This window comes from Schistocerca nitens, chromosome 10 (assembly GCF_023898315.1).
Source record: "Schistocerca nitens isolate TAMUIC-IGC-003100 chromosome 10, iqSchNite1.1, whole genome shotgun sequence".
NCBI lineage: Eukaryota > Metazoa > Arthropoda > Insecta > Orthoptera > Acrididae > Schistocerca > Schistocerca nitens.
In genome coordinates this window covers 95,214,105-95,230,242 of record NC_064623.1, presented here as the reverse complement: position 1 = coordinate 95,230,242, position 16,138 = coordinate 95,214,105, and the positions used below count along the sequence as shown (strand labels likewise).

At 42.4% G+C, this 16,138-nt stretch overlaps 1 protein-coding gene across 4 annotated transcripts in view; it reads right to left on the bottom strand.

Annotated features, from left to right (window-relative positions):
• Positions 1-16,138, bottom strand: part of LOC126210071 (speckle targeted PIP5K1A-regulated poly(A) polymerase-like) — a 168,003-nt gene that overhangs the window by 134,098 nt on the left and 17,767 nt on the right. For all 4 annotated transcript variants that reach the window (XR_007540605.1, XR_007540603.1, XR_007540604.1 and 1 more), the window contains exons 3-5: positions 11,581-11,692; positions 7,756-7,847; positions 6,806-7,108 (exon numbers count right to left, since the gene is read on the bottom strand). Coding sequence is in view for 1 of the 4 variants with exons in the window: in XM_049939193.1 (XP_049795150.1) it covers positions 6,806-7,108; positions 7,756-7,847; positions 11,581-11,692 (507 nt within the window). In the remaining 3 variants the exon portion in view is untranslated. The remainder of the gene's footprint in view (positions 1-6,805; positions 7,109-7,755; positions 7,848-11,580; positions 11,693-16,138) is intronic.

Genomic DNA, 16,138 nt, shown 5'->3' with positions numbered 1-16,138 from the left:
CCTTTGTCCCAGAGAGCCGTCAGAGGTTGGCCCATAAGACAGAAACAGAAGAGGGAATGGAACTGTTAAAAGAACTAGTAAATGATATCCAGCTAGTTCTTTTGCTATTCCGAAGAACACAATGACGCTGCACACATCTGGTTATAATGAATGCAGTTAGCCATCATACGATGACAGTTAAAAAATGATGAGAACATGACTCCACACGCAAATTGTGTCGCAGCACACTTCAAGTCCACCAAAGGGGTTGGGACACGGTGCAGAAAAGATGAAGTGCAAGGAATGGAACATTCTGCGGCAGTAAGGATAACACTGGTAAAGTATTCTACCTGGTCACCACACCTGGAGAAATGCTGTCCGTCAAAGGTCGCCAGGGAGGAGTAAAGCCTTCAGTGGCCTTTTAGGTGTGCACATAGATGGGGTGGAAGTCAGCAAACAGACAGCGCAAGAGAAATGGTTACTCGAGTACGTCTCAGACGGAACAGACCACTCTAGATGACAGGCAGGCTGGGCAGTGCAGAAGGAGAGGTCCAAATGGGAATAGGTATGCATGGAGTCTGAAAGGAATATGAGTGCTCCTGTGTTAAGGCAAATGATATTAAATTGATTGGAAGGTCAGCCGAGAGGGCTACTCTCGGACAGGTTCTGGGAGAACCCCAAAGGGGGTGGTACGGACGGAAGTCACCGAGCAGCATAAAGGGCCGAGGGAGTCTCCCAATAAGCTGGATGAAGTCCACCCTGGTGACACCGAACGACGGAGGGATGTGAACGGTACAAAGGGAAAAGGTGAAGTGAGGAAGCAAAATGCTGACTGCAACAGTTTGAAGCCAGTTAGTCAGGGAGATGGTTTGACTATAAATGTCATTCCGGATGACCAGCATGACTCCCCCACGAGATGGAATACCATGCTCGGGGGAGGGGGGGGGGGGGAGGGGGGAAGATCAAAGTGGACTGGAGAGACTTGCTAGAGGCCCAAGTGGTCATGAGGGTGCAATTTTGCTTCCTGGAGGCAGAAAAAGTGGACACTGTGATTCGAAGAGCAACTGTAATTTGACTGATCTAAGGCCACAAATGTTTCATTGGAGTTTAGTCATGACGAGGAAAGGGGAGGAGGGAAAAATGACAGGGTGTCACCTCGACGGCTGCCAAGTGCCGGCCTTCAAAGACTCACTGCTACAGAGTGCAGAAGATGGAGGATCTCGGTCCACGAGATCTACAGAGACTGATGCCTCTCTTTCTGTTGGTCCGCGGAGTCCAGGGCAGAAAAACAATTGGCGGTGCAAACCGGCGAAACGGAGGTCGGCTGGGTGAGTGCATCACGTGGTGACACCACTGAAGAGGATCTCCGAGTCGGTGAAGGAGAAGACTGTTTGCCTCAGTTTGATTTCTCGGGACTTCCGAGTGTGGCAGATGACAATTCAGACTTTTGTTGGCTGGAGGGATGTAAAAAGTCTACGCGGGAGTATTCCGTGTGTCATCTCTGGCTTGCCAGTTGTGTGGCAGGTGACTTGGCCCTGTGAGGAAAGTATGGTGGTTTGTTGCACAGCTGCAAGAGAAGACGGGGATGTTACCTCGACACTTGGCAATTTGAGGTCGCACGTCGGCATGGCCATGTCCTTCGTGGAGCGAGATGTACCAAAAACATTACTGTAAGAGCTGGATGGTAAACTGCAGGGTTTCCGACTAGCCAGCAACTTGCGAGCAACAGAGTACAGCACCTTTTCCTCAACCCGGATCTCCTGGACAGCCCACTCATTGAGATACACGGGACAATCTCGTTACAAGGCTGCACGATTGTCATTGCAACAGGTGCGGCAGGGAGAAGGAAGTGGACAATCACGCTCGTGAGCATCCTTACCACAGGTTACACAATTGGCCGGGTGTCGACAGGACGTGCGAGTGTGGTTGCAACTGTTACACCAGTAGCAGTGCGTCGGGCCTGACTTTGATAACTACATAGCCTGCTCTGATGGTGGAGGGAAGTACTACTCTATCAAATGTCAAAACAAGCGCGTGTGGGCATTAAGGATGCATCTACCTTTTTCATCACCCGATGCACTGTAATGACACCCTGATCAGAGAGGTATGTCTGGATTTCTGCATAGATCAGACCATCAAGCAGCCTAGTGTAAATACCACCGTGCGAAGAATTCAGTGTGCTACGGGCCTCGACACGAACGTGACAGCCGTGGAGGAGCGAAGCTGCGAGCAGTTGTTGGGCTCGAGAATCAGAAATCGTCTCCAAAAGCGAAGTGCCATTGTGTAAATGAGAGCAGGACTTCACAGGGCCAGCAATTGCATCAACACCTTTCTCAAAAACAAACGGATTTACCGTCGCAAAGGACTGACCGTCTCCAGTACGTGAAACCACAAGGAAGTGAGGTGCAACTGGGAGCGTCTTCGAAACGTTAGCCTCATTTCGTTTCCGTTTAGTAGATGTTGACTGTGAAGAAGATGAGTGGCTCATTGTGAGAGAATCCCCCAAGATTGCCAGCCTCTCTGATGGTGCACTCCTTTCAAATGGGGGCCTTCTCAGAGGGGCGCACCCACCTTTGGTGATCGTTCACACATCAGGTCACACCTCCTAAACACCTGATAGAGAGACCTATTGGCAATTTGGAAAGATAACAGCTCAGGCAAGGCAATTTCCCCTCCCTGGGCCTGGCCTGTACCAGGGGGTACATACAAAACCTACCTGTTGATACAGGGCTGTGAATTACACGTTTCCCAGTGATTTCATCCGTAAATTATTGTTGTCGTCGTCTTCAGTCCTGTGACTGGTTTGATGCAGGTCTCCATGCTACTCTATCCTGTGCAAGCTGCTTCATCTCCCAGTACCTACTGCAGCCTACATCCTTCTGAATCTGCTTAGTGTATTCATCTCTGTCTCCCTCTACGATTTTTACCCTCCATGCTGCCCTCCAGTACCAAATTGGTGATCCCTTGATGCCTCAGAACATGTCCTACCAACTGATCCCTTCTTCTAGTCAAGTTGTGCCACAAACTCCTCTTCTCCCCAATTCTATTCAATACCTCCTCATTAGTTATGTGATCTACCCATCTAATCTTCAGCATTCTTGTGTAGCACCACATTTCGAAAGCTTCTATTCTCTTCTTGTCTAAACTATTTATCATCCGTGTTTCACTTCCATACATGGCTAAACTCCATACAAATACTTTCAGAAAAGACTTCCTGACTACTCGATGTTAACAAATTTCTCTTCTTCAGAAACGCTTTCCTTGCCATTGCCAATCTACATTTTATATCCTCTCTACTTTGACCATCATCAGTTATTTTGCTCCCCAAATAGCAAAATTCCTTTACCATTTTAAGTGTCATTTCCTAATCTAATTCCCTCAGCATCACAGGATTTAATTCGACTACATTCCATTATCCTCATTTTGCTTTTGTTGATGTTCATCTTATACCCTCCTTTCAAGACACTGTCCATTCCGTTCAACTGCCCTTCCAAATCCTTTGCTGCCTCTGAGGTTTGCCAATGACATTGTAATACCTACTACGAACTTTTGTTTCCTTTACTGCTTGCTCAATATACAGATTGAATAGCATTCGTAAATAGACATATTAAAAAAGGGTAGGAAGATTTTTCTGTTTAGAAAAAGTGACAAAAAGCAGATTTCAGAGTACTTGACAGCTCAACACAAAAGTTTTGTCTTAAGTACAGATAGTGTTGAAGATCAGTGGACCAAGTTCAAAACCATCGTACAATATGCATTACATGAGTATGTGCCAGGCAAGATCGTAAGAGATGGAAAAGAGCCACCGTGGTACAACAACCGAGTTAGAAAACTGCTGCGGGAAGCAAAGGGAACTTCACAGCAAACATAAACATAGCCAACGCCTAGTAACACAAACAAAAATTGCGCGAAGCAAAATGTAATGAGAGGAGGGCCATGCGAGAGGCGTTCAATGAATTCGAAAATAAAGTGCTATGTACTGACTTTGCAGAAAATCCTAAGAAATTTTGGTCTTATGTCAAAGTGGTAGGTGGATCAAAACAAAATGTCCAGACACTCTGTGACCAAAATGGTACTGAAACAGAGGATGACAGAATAAAGGCCAAAATACTAAATGTCTTTTTCCAAAGCTGTTTCACAGAGGAAGACTGCACTGTAGTTCCTTCTCTAGATTGTCGCACAGATGACAAAATGGTAGATATTGAAATAGATGACAGAGGGATAGAGAAACAATTAAAATCGCTCAAAAGAGGAACGGCCGCTGGACCGGATAGGATACCAGTTCGATTTTACACAGAGTATGTGAAGGAACTTGCCCCCCTTCTTGCAGCGGTGTACCGTGGGTCTCTAGAAGAGCGTAACATTCCAAAAGATTGGAAAAGGGCACAGGTCATCCCCATTTTCAAGAAGGGACGTCCAACAGATGTGCAGAATGATATACCTATATCTCTAACGTCTATCAGTTGTAGAATTTTGGAACACGTATTATGTTCGAGTATAGTGACTTTTCTGGAGACTAGAAATCTACTCTGTAGAAATCAGAATGGGTTTCGAAAAAGACGATCGTGTGAAACCCAGCTCGTGCTATTCGTCCACGAGACTCGGAGGGCCATAGACACAGGTTCCCAGGCAGATGCCGTGTTTCTTGACTTCTGCAAGGCGTTTGTTACAGTTCTCCCACAGTCGTTTAATGAACAAAGTAAGAGAATATGGACTATCAGACCAATTGTGTCATAGGACTGAAGAGTTCCTAGATAACAGAATGCAGCATGTCATTCTCAATGTTGAGAAGTCTTCCAAAGTAAGAGTGATTTCAGGTGTGCCGCAGGGGAGTGTCGTAGGACCGTTGCTATTCACTACATATATAAATGACCTTGTGGATAACATCAGAAGTTCACCAAGGCTTTTTGCGGATGATGCTGTAGTATATCGAGAGGTTGTAACAATTGAAAATTGTACTGAAATGCAGGAGGATCTGCAGCGAATTAACGCATGGTGCAGGGAATGGCAATTGAATCTCAATGAAGACAAGTGTAATGTGCTGCGAATACGTAGAAAGAAAGATCCTTTATCATTTAGCTACAATATAGCACGTCAGCAACTGGAAGCAGTTAATTCCATAAATTATCTGGGAGTAGGCATTAGGAGTGATTTAAAATGGAATGACCATATAAAATTAATCGTTGATAAAGCAGATGCCAAACAGATTCATTGGAAGAATCCTAATGATATGTAGTCCGGAAACAAAGGAAGTAGGTTACAGTACACTTGTTCACCCACTGCTTGAATACTGCTCCCCGGTGTGGGATCCATACCAGATAGGGTTGATAGAAGAGATAGAGAAGATCCAACGGAGAGCAGCGCGCTTCGTTACAGGGTCATTTAGTAATCGCGAAAGCGTTATGGAGATGATAGATAAACTCCAGTGGAGGACTCTGCAAGAGAGACGCTCAGTAGTTCAGTACAGGATTTTGTTTAAGTTTAGAGAACATACCTTCACTGACTAGTCAAGCAGTATATTGCTCCCTCCTACATATATCTCGCGAAGAGACCATGAGCATAAAATCAGAGAGATTAGAGTCCAAACAGAGGCATCCCAACAATCTTTCTTTCCACGAACAATACAAGACTGGAATAGAAGGGAGAACTGATAGGGGCACTCAATGTACCCTCCGCACACCGTCAGGTGGCTTGCGGAGTATGACGTGTGAGCCAGCCTTCAGGACCACACAGGGAGGAAGAAGAAAAAGAGGAACCTCAAACGCAGAAGAAGAGGAAGGATAGGAGAAGGGGAACAAAGAAAGGGAAGAGGAACAAAAAGCAGTGGAGAGACTTTTCTGATGTTAGGCTACTGAAAATGCAGAATACGTTCCAAAAAACATCCCAGACATGTTCATCAAGGGGGAAGAATATGGAGAGGATCGACATGCAGCACAAAACGGAAAAGATACTGCAAAGGCTGGAGCCCTGTGGTAGCCAAGCACAAACTCACCAAAGAGTGGTGAGCCCCCTGGGGGGCTTTTGAGCTGTCATCTGTTTATACTGTCATTTAACTATTTAAAAATCTGCTAACTAAGTATGCATCAGCACAGGACTGTGTCATCAAATTTTAGCAACAATGCACTGGCTAGGGCATCGCTCCTTGTCGACAGCTGTCGGGCAAAACCCGAGTCTCCCGTTGTGCCCCATCCACCCTATTCTCCAGGCCTAGCCTTCAACAGACCTCTTCCTGTTTCCCTACGTAAAGTGACATCATTTCCAAATTGTGAAGAAGATTCAGAATAATGTGACAAGAACCCTTCATTCAATCCCTGAAAGTTTTTTTCCAGGTTTTCCAAAAGTGGGAGAAATGTTGGGAATGATGTATTGCCAGTGGAGGGGATTACGTTGAGGGAGAGAGTACTTAACACAGTAGAGTGAGCAGTGAAGTGGTCTCTCTCTCTCTCTCTCTCTCTCTCTCTCTCTCTCTCTCTCTCACACACACACACACACACACACACACACACACACACACAAAACAACTATAAAGGTCTCCAAAAATAAAGGTCTCTGTTAGTAATCCATACATATAAATAGTACATCAAAAATTATAATGTCTGTAAAAAGTGCGACTGAAGTACGTCACATTTATGATTTTAGTGTAGGGCTAAAATTAATGTTAAAGACTGCTAGGAATGATCTGTGTATCTTATGGGTCAAAGAAGGAGACTAATCAAAACGCCAAGCTTTATACATAATGTGCAGTGAATAATATTTAAAATTAACCAGGTTTTCATTCAACACTTCCTCATATTGTAAACATGTAAATTTCCAAGCAGGTACTTACCACAGTCTATGAAGATGTCGAGGTCACTTGTCTCCAGAGCAGTACCAGAGACACGAGAGCCAAATGGGTACACTCTCACGTTGGGAACTAACTCGTCAGGAAGTATCCTCTCTAGCACGGCACACACCGGATGACGTTCCCGACTGCCGGCACCATCATCGATGCCATCATCAAAGTCCAAAGTCAATTTATCGGCCGTACTAACCAGATCGGCAATTTTCTGGTTAAAAGAGTCCTCATTCTTCAAGACTGCCTTTATGTCTGGATCTAGTGTAAATGTCTCGTGCATGTTGACCAGTCCCGCTGCAGAAAAATAACCACACAATAATAAATAATACATCTCCATTGGACACAATTACGAACAAGCCTGTCATGTTCCCAAGGCTTGGGCATTTCTACCAGTTCTCACGATCTAGCAGTCCATACTACATACTCCACAGTCTCTGTGATATGCTTTCATAATGAAATGTTGACAATTTTTAACAAAATTGTATGTTACAGATTACAGTGGGCCAAATCTACAGACATTAAACTCATTAAACTGTCACCTAATACAAGTGCATTTTAACTGAAATGTAGTCAATAGATTATGATGGATAATATGAACTACATGGAAAAGCAGACACCAGGAGCTGGATGGGCACCATAGACTAGAACGATATGAATTACACACATGGTGCAAGCCAAGCAAGAGGTCCAAACCAAACAAATCAAATAACTAAATGAATGAACATGTACAGTGTTGGCAAAACAGGTAAAGGTGTTAACATCTTACACCTAAACCTGTACAACTGCCAAACACCATGTGTGTCATTTAAATGCAGTTCAATGTTCGGTATGAAGAGAGAAAATATGAAAAGAAATGCCTGTAGCAATTCCATACAGATATAGCAGCATGCAAGTACTTAAGCTAAACATGTGTATCTGTTACAGTAGTTCAAAATACTCACAAATGGACTTCCATTCGGGCTCATGTGAAGCACGCACTGTATTCGTTTTCACTCGAACTGGGTGGCTCGACAATACTTTACCAACTGAGATCCTGAAAGGAATTAGTATACATTGTTATCTTAACCACAGACTGATTTCCATGATCAAAGAAAAGTAGGGACTAATCTGAAAAACAGATGCAAGTTTAAAAAGGAAACAACAATTATTTATTTAAATAAAGTGTGCTCTTTCTGCACAAGTGGCACACACAAGCCCCACACACAAATTAGTGGCTCTTAAAGATGTGACTGTACTTCAGTGATTAAAAAATCATAGCAAATGAACAACTAGATTCTCGAAATGAGCAAACTGCTGGTTTCTTGTTAGTGGGAATTTGCATTACCTTAGGCCCAGATGCTCACAATGATTAGGTTGCGAAGCATATCACATACATGTTTTCTTTCCTGAGGTAAGCTGGCTTGCAGCTGTTTTAACTGACTCTCCATATCCTGGATATATTGGCACGAACGTGGATTCGGCCCCTACCTGGTCCTACATCATCTTTCAAGGGCAGACTGCGGAATCTCACTGACCAAGGAAGTACAAAGTTTCTCCACAAAGTATCAGCTCCAGTTCTATTTTGATGCTCCTATAAGCTGAACTGTTGTCTATGCATTAGACTAGTTGGCAGGGGTTGTTAAGTATCCCAATACAACTGACCCCAGCTCTCTTCAAACACCTCAGGAGTTGAGACATGTGAAACTACATTTGGTGCTCCACTTTTAGCCGCAATGTACCATTCACTTGAAAAACTGTTCCAATGACATGAGGTGGTTTTGGAAGGCCACAATGACTCCAATATCAAAAACTGAAGAAAATGTGACGTGAGTGAACTTTAAATTTTGACCGATGGCCAGAAGTTCAACTGGGTGGCTGACTGAAGAACTTCTGGAACAGTGAAGAAATGATGCTACTTTTCTTGGACAGTCTTATAATGGGAGATGAGGTTTGGGGATTTTGAACACGGCCCTGAGACAGAGCTCCAAGGGGCACATCTGACTGTCACCACACCCGAAGAATGCATGCACGAGTAGATCCAAAGTAAAGGCAATGCTCATGGTCTTTTACGTTAGTGGTAACATCCACTACAAAGAGACTGTCACTGCTGCCTTTTATATGGACGTGTCCAAAAAAAAAAAAAAAAAAAAAAAAAAAGTGTCTGTCATGTCAAACCACACATCACAAGTTCCCAGCCACACTGCCTTCTCGGTGAGGTATTATCTGGTTAAAAACGAAGTGTCAATGCTGCACCAGTCCCACTCCACAAGTTTCTTCTTTGTTTTTCTGGTTCAAGATAACCTAAAAGGCCACCATCCTGAGACTACTGACAACACAGAAATTGCTGTAACACTTGCCTAAATAAAATTACAACACAGGCCTTTCAGGATGCCTCCAACTCTTGGAAATCTTAGTGGCAGAAATGTATTTACATAGGTGGGTCCCATTTTGGAGAATATTGAGGCTCTGTACAGTATTTATCTATGAATTAGTATTTGTGGACTTACAAGGAGAGTCCCCCAGTGGTCTGATTGAGTTTTTGAAACAATGTGTATGGTGATGTAGGTTAGGGTCCCGTGTATATCTTACGTACAAGATATACATTTTTTTATATTAATCATCATACAAACATTTGCACTTCGGACAAAACAACTATGATGAAGATTTAAACAAAAGAACAGATTATAAATAAATATGCAAAATGTGGAACAGAAATAATGAATGCAATGACATGGACAAGAACATTAGATGATCAAATGGAGGAAAATTAATAATAAAAAAAATTACAGTCACATGCACAAAGCTTCCAAATGAAAAAAAATTACAGGAAGGAAAAAAAATTTAAAGTACATGTGAAAGTTAATATTATGGTTAAAATAACAACACAGGATTTGAAAATTAAAAAAATATATATATATTTAAACCAATTAATTGAGTAAACATAATGATCAAAGTAATTTTGGCAAAGATTTCAAAATCAAAAAATTTTGAAGCACCTGACACGATTCAAACCTATACCCTTCTGCATATCAGTCTGATAAGTTAGGCACTACACTACAATTATATTTATTACTGTCAGTTTTCAGGATCTAAAACATAACACAAAATTATGACATTTTTTTTATGGATTACTTGCAAATGTGGGCCCACCAGGGCAAGATACCTCGAATTCTAACCTACAACACAGTCCAAATGGTTTCAAAAAGTATCCCGCTCTCCTTGTTAGTGACATTACTTTCCGGGCAAACCTAGTACACCAACATCACACAGGCAGTTCATAGGGATGTGTTGTATGTTAGTGAATGTTGTCCTGTTGAAAAATCCCAGCAGTGTACTGTCTCACAAGAGGTATCACATGGTACACTACTGTGCTGTTCAAATTACTGGAACATTACCAAACATGACCTGAAGTCATACCAGATGGCTCCCCACATTGCATTTGAGATAGTACAGGAGTATGCCCCTTCAAAGTCTGGACAGAATGCATCCCCTTTGCATGCTGTGTCATACTCTTAACGCGACAGTCACATGAGGCAATCCCTTCGTGCTAGGAGTGTGCAAACAGTCATGAAATCATTTACTTCCTTTCCTGGCACATTTTGTAATTAGCTACTTGGTTGCAAAAAGTTTTTTCCTTGTGTAATCAAGCGAGTTGTGAGTAACATGTATTCTGTCAGCTTCTCACAATGTCCCAAAATTTAGTGCCCCTGCCCTTGCCCCAACCCCTCATGGGGTTTGCTGGGACACAACTGGCTCAGGCCTCAATAACTCCAAAAGATAACTATTGTGGTTGCACATATGTGTGGATAGCGATTTTCGGCATTAACATTTCTTTATGAAAACTGTTTAACAGTGGGATGCAGCTATCAAGTTAATATTCCAAACTTTTTGTATTTTAATTCCTCAGTCAGTCCCTTCAATTTGTGCACAACCTTTTGAATCACCCCGTATGATACGCATTTCATACTTCACACTGTTACATAATTAATAAATTCATTTATCCAGTGAATATATAAACCTAATAGAGTTAATATTAACAATTTAAATATTTTATTAATGTGCAGTGTAAATTAGTTGTCATCAACAGGAAAGTAAGTAAACGCTGAACTTTTAACTGCACAGAAACTGAAAATAAAGGAAAGTGAAACTTAAAATTTTTTTGAACAAAATCCCCACCTCCCTAAGATCTAATCCTGCCAGAGCCAATGCTGCTAATGCTCTACACTGTCGTTTCACATGTATTCTGGTACCACACTGAACACTTATACATAATTACTACGAAGGATTTGTTACAAAGTCTTTTCTGATGGTACTCATCTTGAGTAGGGCCTTTTACAGACGTGAAGTGTGGATGATAAACAGTTCAGACGAAATGTGGTGCTACATAAGAATACTGAAGACCAGAAGTTTAGATCACAGAATTCATTACAAGTTATTCACTCAAATTAGGATAAGAGACCTTTGTGGTACAACTGGACTAAAATGGGGATTGGTTGATAGGACATCTTCAGACTGGAATCCTAACAACAGTTATCATCAGTAATGGAATTAAAGAGTAGCAAACAGATCATGAAAGGTAGGTGACTTGATTGAAATGAACAATCCAAACTTATAGATTTATTGTGTCTGATAACTTAACATTATACTGAATTTTTAAATACTTCCCTTAAAATGGACATTATCTGCTAAAGCACAGAAATAAAATAATAATGAAAGATCACTTCAGAAAATGCATGATAACATTGAAAGTACATAGAAATAATACATCACCCCTTGGGGAAACTTACCTGTCTGCAAACTCTATTACAGCATTGTCATTGCCAAGTCCAATGTACGTAATAATACCGAATTTCTGAAGTCCCCAATATATATCAATTATCTTTGCACCTTTCGGAACCTCTGCAACCAAACACATTGTACTTTAATCACTAACATAGGGTAACTAAAAAGTTATTTTATATGTAACCTGCTGAAATACAGTAACAAACTTTTCAGTATTTAAGCAACTTCAATTCCAAGAATATCTTCTAGCATCAATTGTCCCCAATTTTCTGTCCACACCCAATACGAATATGTGTTCCATAAACAAAGCCAATGTAATCGTGGATGGGTACTGAATAGGAACTGATAGTGGAAACAGGAGAGTCTTTGTCCTAAGCAGAGTGGTTGTCCAGATACCAGCAAGAAGTGACCGGTTGTAACTCGTGCAATGTGCTGCATACGAGTAAAGAAGCAGCTATGTGCCAGGCCTCATTCATGTAAGAGTGGATCCTACTACACGATGTGTCAAATACATGTCTGGTGATGATTGTTGATCGCAAGAATGTCTCTGAGCTGTGATCGATATTCACTGCTGGCGAGGATACTAAATCAGAAATGTAACAGATTCTGATAAATGACAATATTATGAAAAGGATAGATTGCTACCCACCATATAGCAGAGATGTTGAGTCACAAGTTTTGGAATGAGATAGGAGTGAGGGGAAGGTGAGTGGGGAGTGGTTGGTAGGATGAGGTACAAGTTCGTGTGGCACAGGAAAGTATGGAAAATAAAGAGCAAAAATATGCGAGAGTGATGCAGGAAGAAGAGTGATCAATTTGAACATCTAGATTTATGATATCGATGGGAGTAATGAGGGACACGAGACGCTGCACCAACAATCAGCACAGTCTTGCAAGCATGTGTTGTGCAAGACGAGACAGTCGATACGGTGCAGCTTATAAATAAGAGGGTGTGCTGCAGTTTGGAAGACAAGTGAAACACAGGACAGAAGAGAAAGGAGGACAGACACAGAGTATAGTAATATGTTCAAAAATAGTAACAAAGGTAAACAGCTCTGGGTTATGAGATGGAAGAAAGCCATTAGGCAAAAATCAAACAATAAAAAACTCAGGATGGAATAATGACAATATTATGAAAAGGACAGATTGCCACTCACCATATAGCAAACTGAGACTCAACATATCCGCTATATGATGAATAGCAATCTATCCTTTTCATAATGTTTTCATTATTCCAGCCTGAATTTTCTACTGTTTGATCCTGGTAAATTATAGTTACTTCTGTACTTATTGTAAAGGGGGGAGGGGGGGGGGGGTACGGGATGGATGGGCATTGAATTAATAAGCGTAGTCTGCGAGTTGCTCCTGATGACAGCAGTCAAAGCTCCAAGAAACAGTGGAACTCACGTGACCGATGCTAAATAATGTTTTGTTCTTGTTTTGTTTGCAGAATGAGACAGAACTGTCATCAGCACTTTTACACTTGTACTTACAGAATACATTTGTAATGAGATGTAAAATATCATTCGTAGAATGGGATGTTCCAGATCCTTGATCTCCATTGGCTGATTAAAGATGTTCAGAGGTTAAGGTAGTTAGTAAGTAGGAAACACCCCACTTTTGGGAAGTTTCTCGTGGTTTGTGCAGATCAAAGTTGTACCGATCCTGTGCTACCAGCGATGAGGGCCACAGACTGGTGCTTCTACCTGCTCGGTGGAGTCATTTTCTCTGTGAAGCCAGGAGTGAAGGGCTTGGAGTGGATATGACCTCCGTGGCATCAAAGAAACCATCGCTGAAAAGACAACAGATGTTCAGATTTTATTGTTAAAAACTGTTCCAAGTCTACTGTGAGACACACTCGCACAAAAATCTAACTGGAATTTCACACCTATCCAGTCAAGAAATGGGAACAAGTTAGGATTGTATGTTATAGGAAATACATCGAGTTCAACTTCTCTGGGTATGTTACGCTGCTACACAGAAGAAAAATTCTCTTTCACCACACTGATGCTGTGGATCAAACTCCACGGGGGAGGAGAAGTTGGTTCACGGTTCAAGGGTACTGTGTAAGAGGACCCTTACTGCATTGACCTTGTACAGAGACAGAAAACACGGGAGAATTGGAAAATTGAGCTGCAGATCAAGTACTGGACTCTTTCAATGGCCCACTTCTATTACCCCCAGCAGGAAAATAAACCATGAAACATTCCACTAACAAATGAAAATGTGTGTCAGACCACACTTCTAACCAAGACTCGACTCAACCATAGCCTATATGAGCATGCCTTAAGACCTGATCCAAACTTTCCTACCACCGATGTTCCTATCGACACTACTACTCATTAGTACCAAATACCTGTTAGAGGATGTCAATATGGTGTGTGTTCCCCTTTGCCTTTACAATGGCTTGTATTCTGGTGGGGTCACTTCCAATGATGTGTCTGAATTTCTGTGGAGGAATAGCAGCCCCTTCTTTCTCAAGAACTGAAACCACAGAAGGTAGTGATGTTGAACACCAAAGTGAATGTTACGGCTCTTACCAAGGGTCTTCTGCTCGCATGAGGTTGGGACTCCAGGTAGGCTAGTCCATTACAGGAATGTTACTGTCCACAAACCATTACCACACAGAAGCTGCTTTATGACCAGTCAGATTGTCACGTTGACACCAATATCAGCTCCGAACTGTTTCTTTACTGTACGCAGGTCAATTCTGTAACGTGTGTTCCTATGCTTCTGCATTTAGGATTGTTTTCGTATGTGCAATAAGGAAACTACACCCTTACCACAAAGAACAAACCCCGTACTGTAACATCACCTATTTTGTACTTCACTGTTACCACTACACATGATAGAGGGTAACATTTCCAATGGATTTGCCAAACCCAAAACCTTCCATTGGATTGCCACACAGTATAGCATGATTCATCACCCCAAATAGCTCGTTCCCACAGTCATTGACGCCCCAGTTGTGTTTTCTTTAACCACCTCAAGCATCACTTAGCACTGATTGCAGAAATGGGTGCCTTATGAGGAGCTGCTCAACCACTTTATTCCATTACTTTTAACTGCCTATGCACAGTCATTGTGTTTGTTGGACTCTTTGTAAAGTTTTTGAAATCACAAGTGGCTCATCCTGCTGATTTCATGCAATCTTGTGTAACCACACTTTGCAATGCTTGGTAGTCACTGCTTGTCAGTAAACAATGTCTGCCTGGTACGGTTTAGTTGTGGTTGTTCCTTCCCATTTCCATTTCACAATCACAATCACCAGCAGTCAACTCTGGTAACATTAGAAGGGTTGAAACGTCCCCAACAGATTGTTTGCTCAGGTTATGTCTAATGACTGGTCCACATTCGAAGTCGTCAAGCTCTTCTGACAAAAGTATACTGCGGTTATGACTTCTCTACTGACAACACAATACTCCCTAGTTTCCAGCCTCTAGTGATCAATTACACATTACACATATATGTCCAGATACACTACTGGCCATTAAAATTGCTACACCAAGAAGAAATGCAGATGATAAATAGGTATTCATTGGACGAATATATTATACTAGAACTGACATGTGATTACATTTTCACGCAATTTGGGTGCATAGATCGTGAGAAATCAGTATCCAGAACAACCACCTCTGGCCGTAACAATGGCCTTGATACACCTGGGCATTGAGCCAAGCAGAGCTAAGATGGCGTGTACAGGTACAGCTGCCCATGCAGCTTCAACACGATACCTCAGTTCATCAAGAGTAGTGACTGGCATATTGTAACGAGCCAGTTGCTCAGCCACCATTGAGCAGACGTTTTCAATTGGTGAGAGATCTGGAGAATGTGCTAGCCAGGGCAGCAGTCGAACATTTTCTGTATCCAGAAAGGCCCGTACAGGACCTGCAACATGCAGTCGTGCATTATCCTGCTGAAATGTAGGGTTTCACCGGGATCGAATCAAGGGGAGAGCCACGGATCATATCACACCTGAAATGTAACGTCCACTGTTCAAAGTGCCATCAATGCAAACAAGAGGTGACCGAGATGTGTAACCAATGGCACCCCCATACCATCACACCAGGTGATACGCCAGTACGGCGATGACGAATACACGCTTCCATGCTGCTGCAAATGTCGTCAAACTGTTCGTGCAGATGGTTGTTGTCTTGCAAATGTCCCCATCTGTTGACTCAGGGATCGAGACGTGGCTGCATGATCCGTTACAGCTATGCGGATAAGATGCCTGTCATCTCGACTGCAAGTGATACGAGGCCGTTGGAATCCAGCACGGCGTTCCGTATTGCCCTCCTGAACCCTCCAATTCCATATTCTGCTAACAGTCATTGGATCTCCACCAAAGCAAGCAGCAATGTCGCGATACGATAAATCACAATCTCGATAGGCTACAATCCGACCTTTATCAAAGTCGGAAACATGATGGTACGCATTTCTCCTCCTTACACGAGGCATCACAACAATGCTTCATCAGGCAATGCCGGTCAACTGCTGTTTGTGTGTGAGAACTCAGTTGGAAACTTTCCTCATGTCAGCACGTTGTAGGTGTCGCCACCGGCG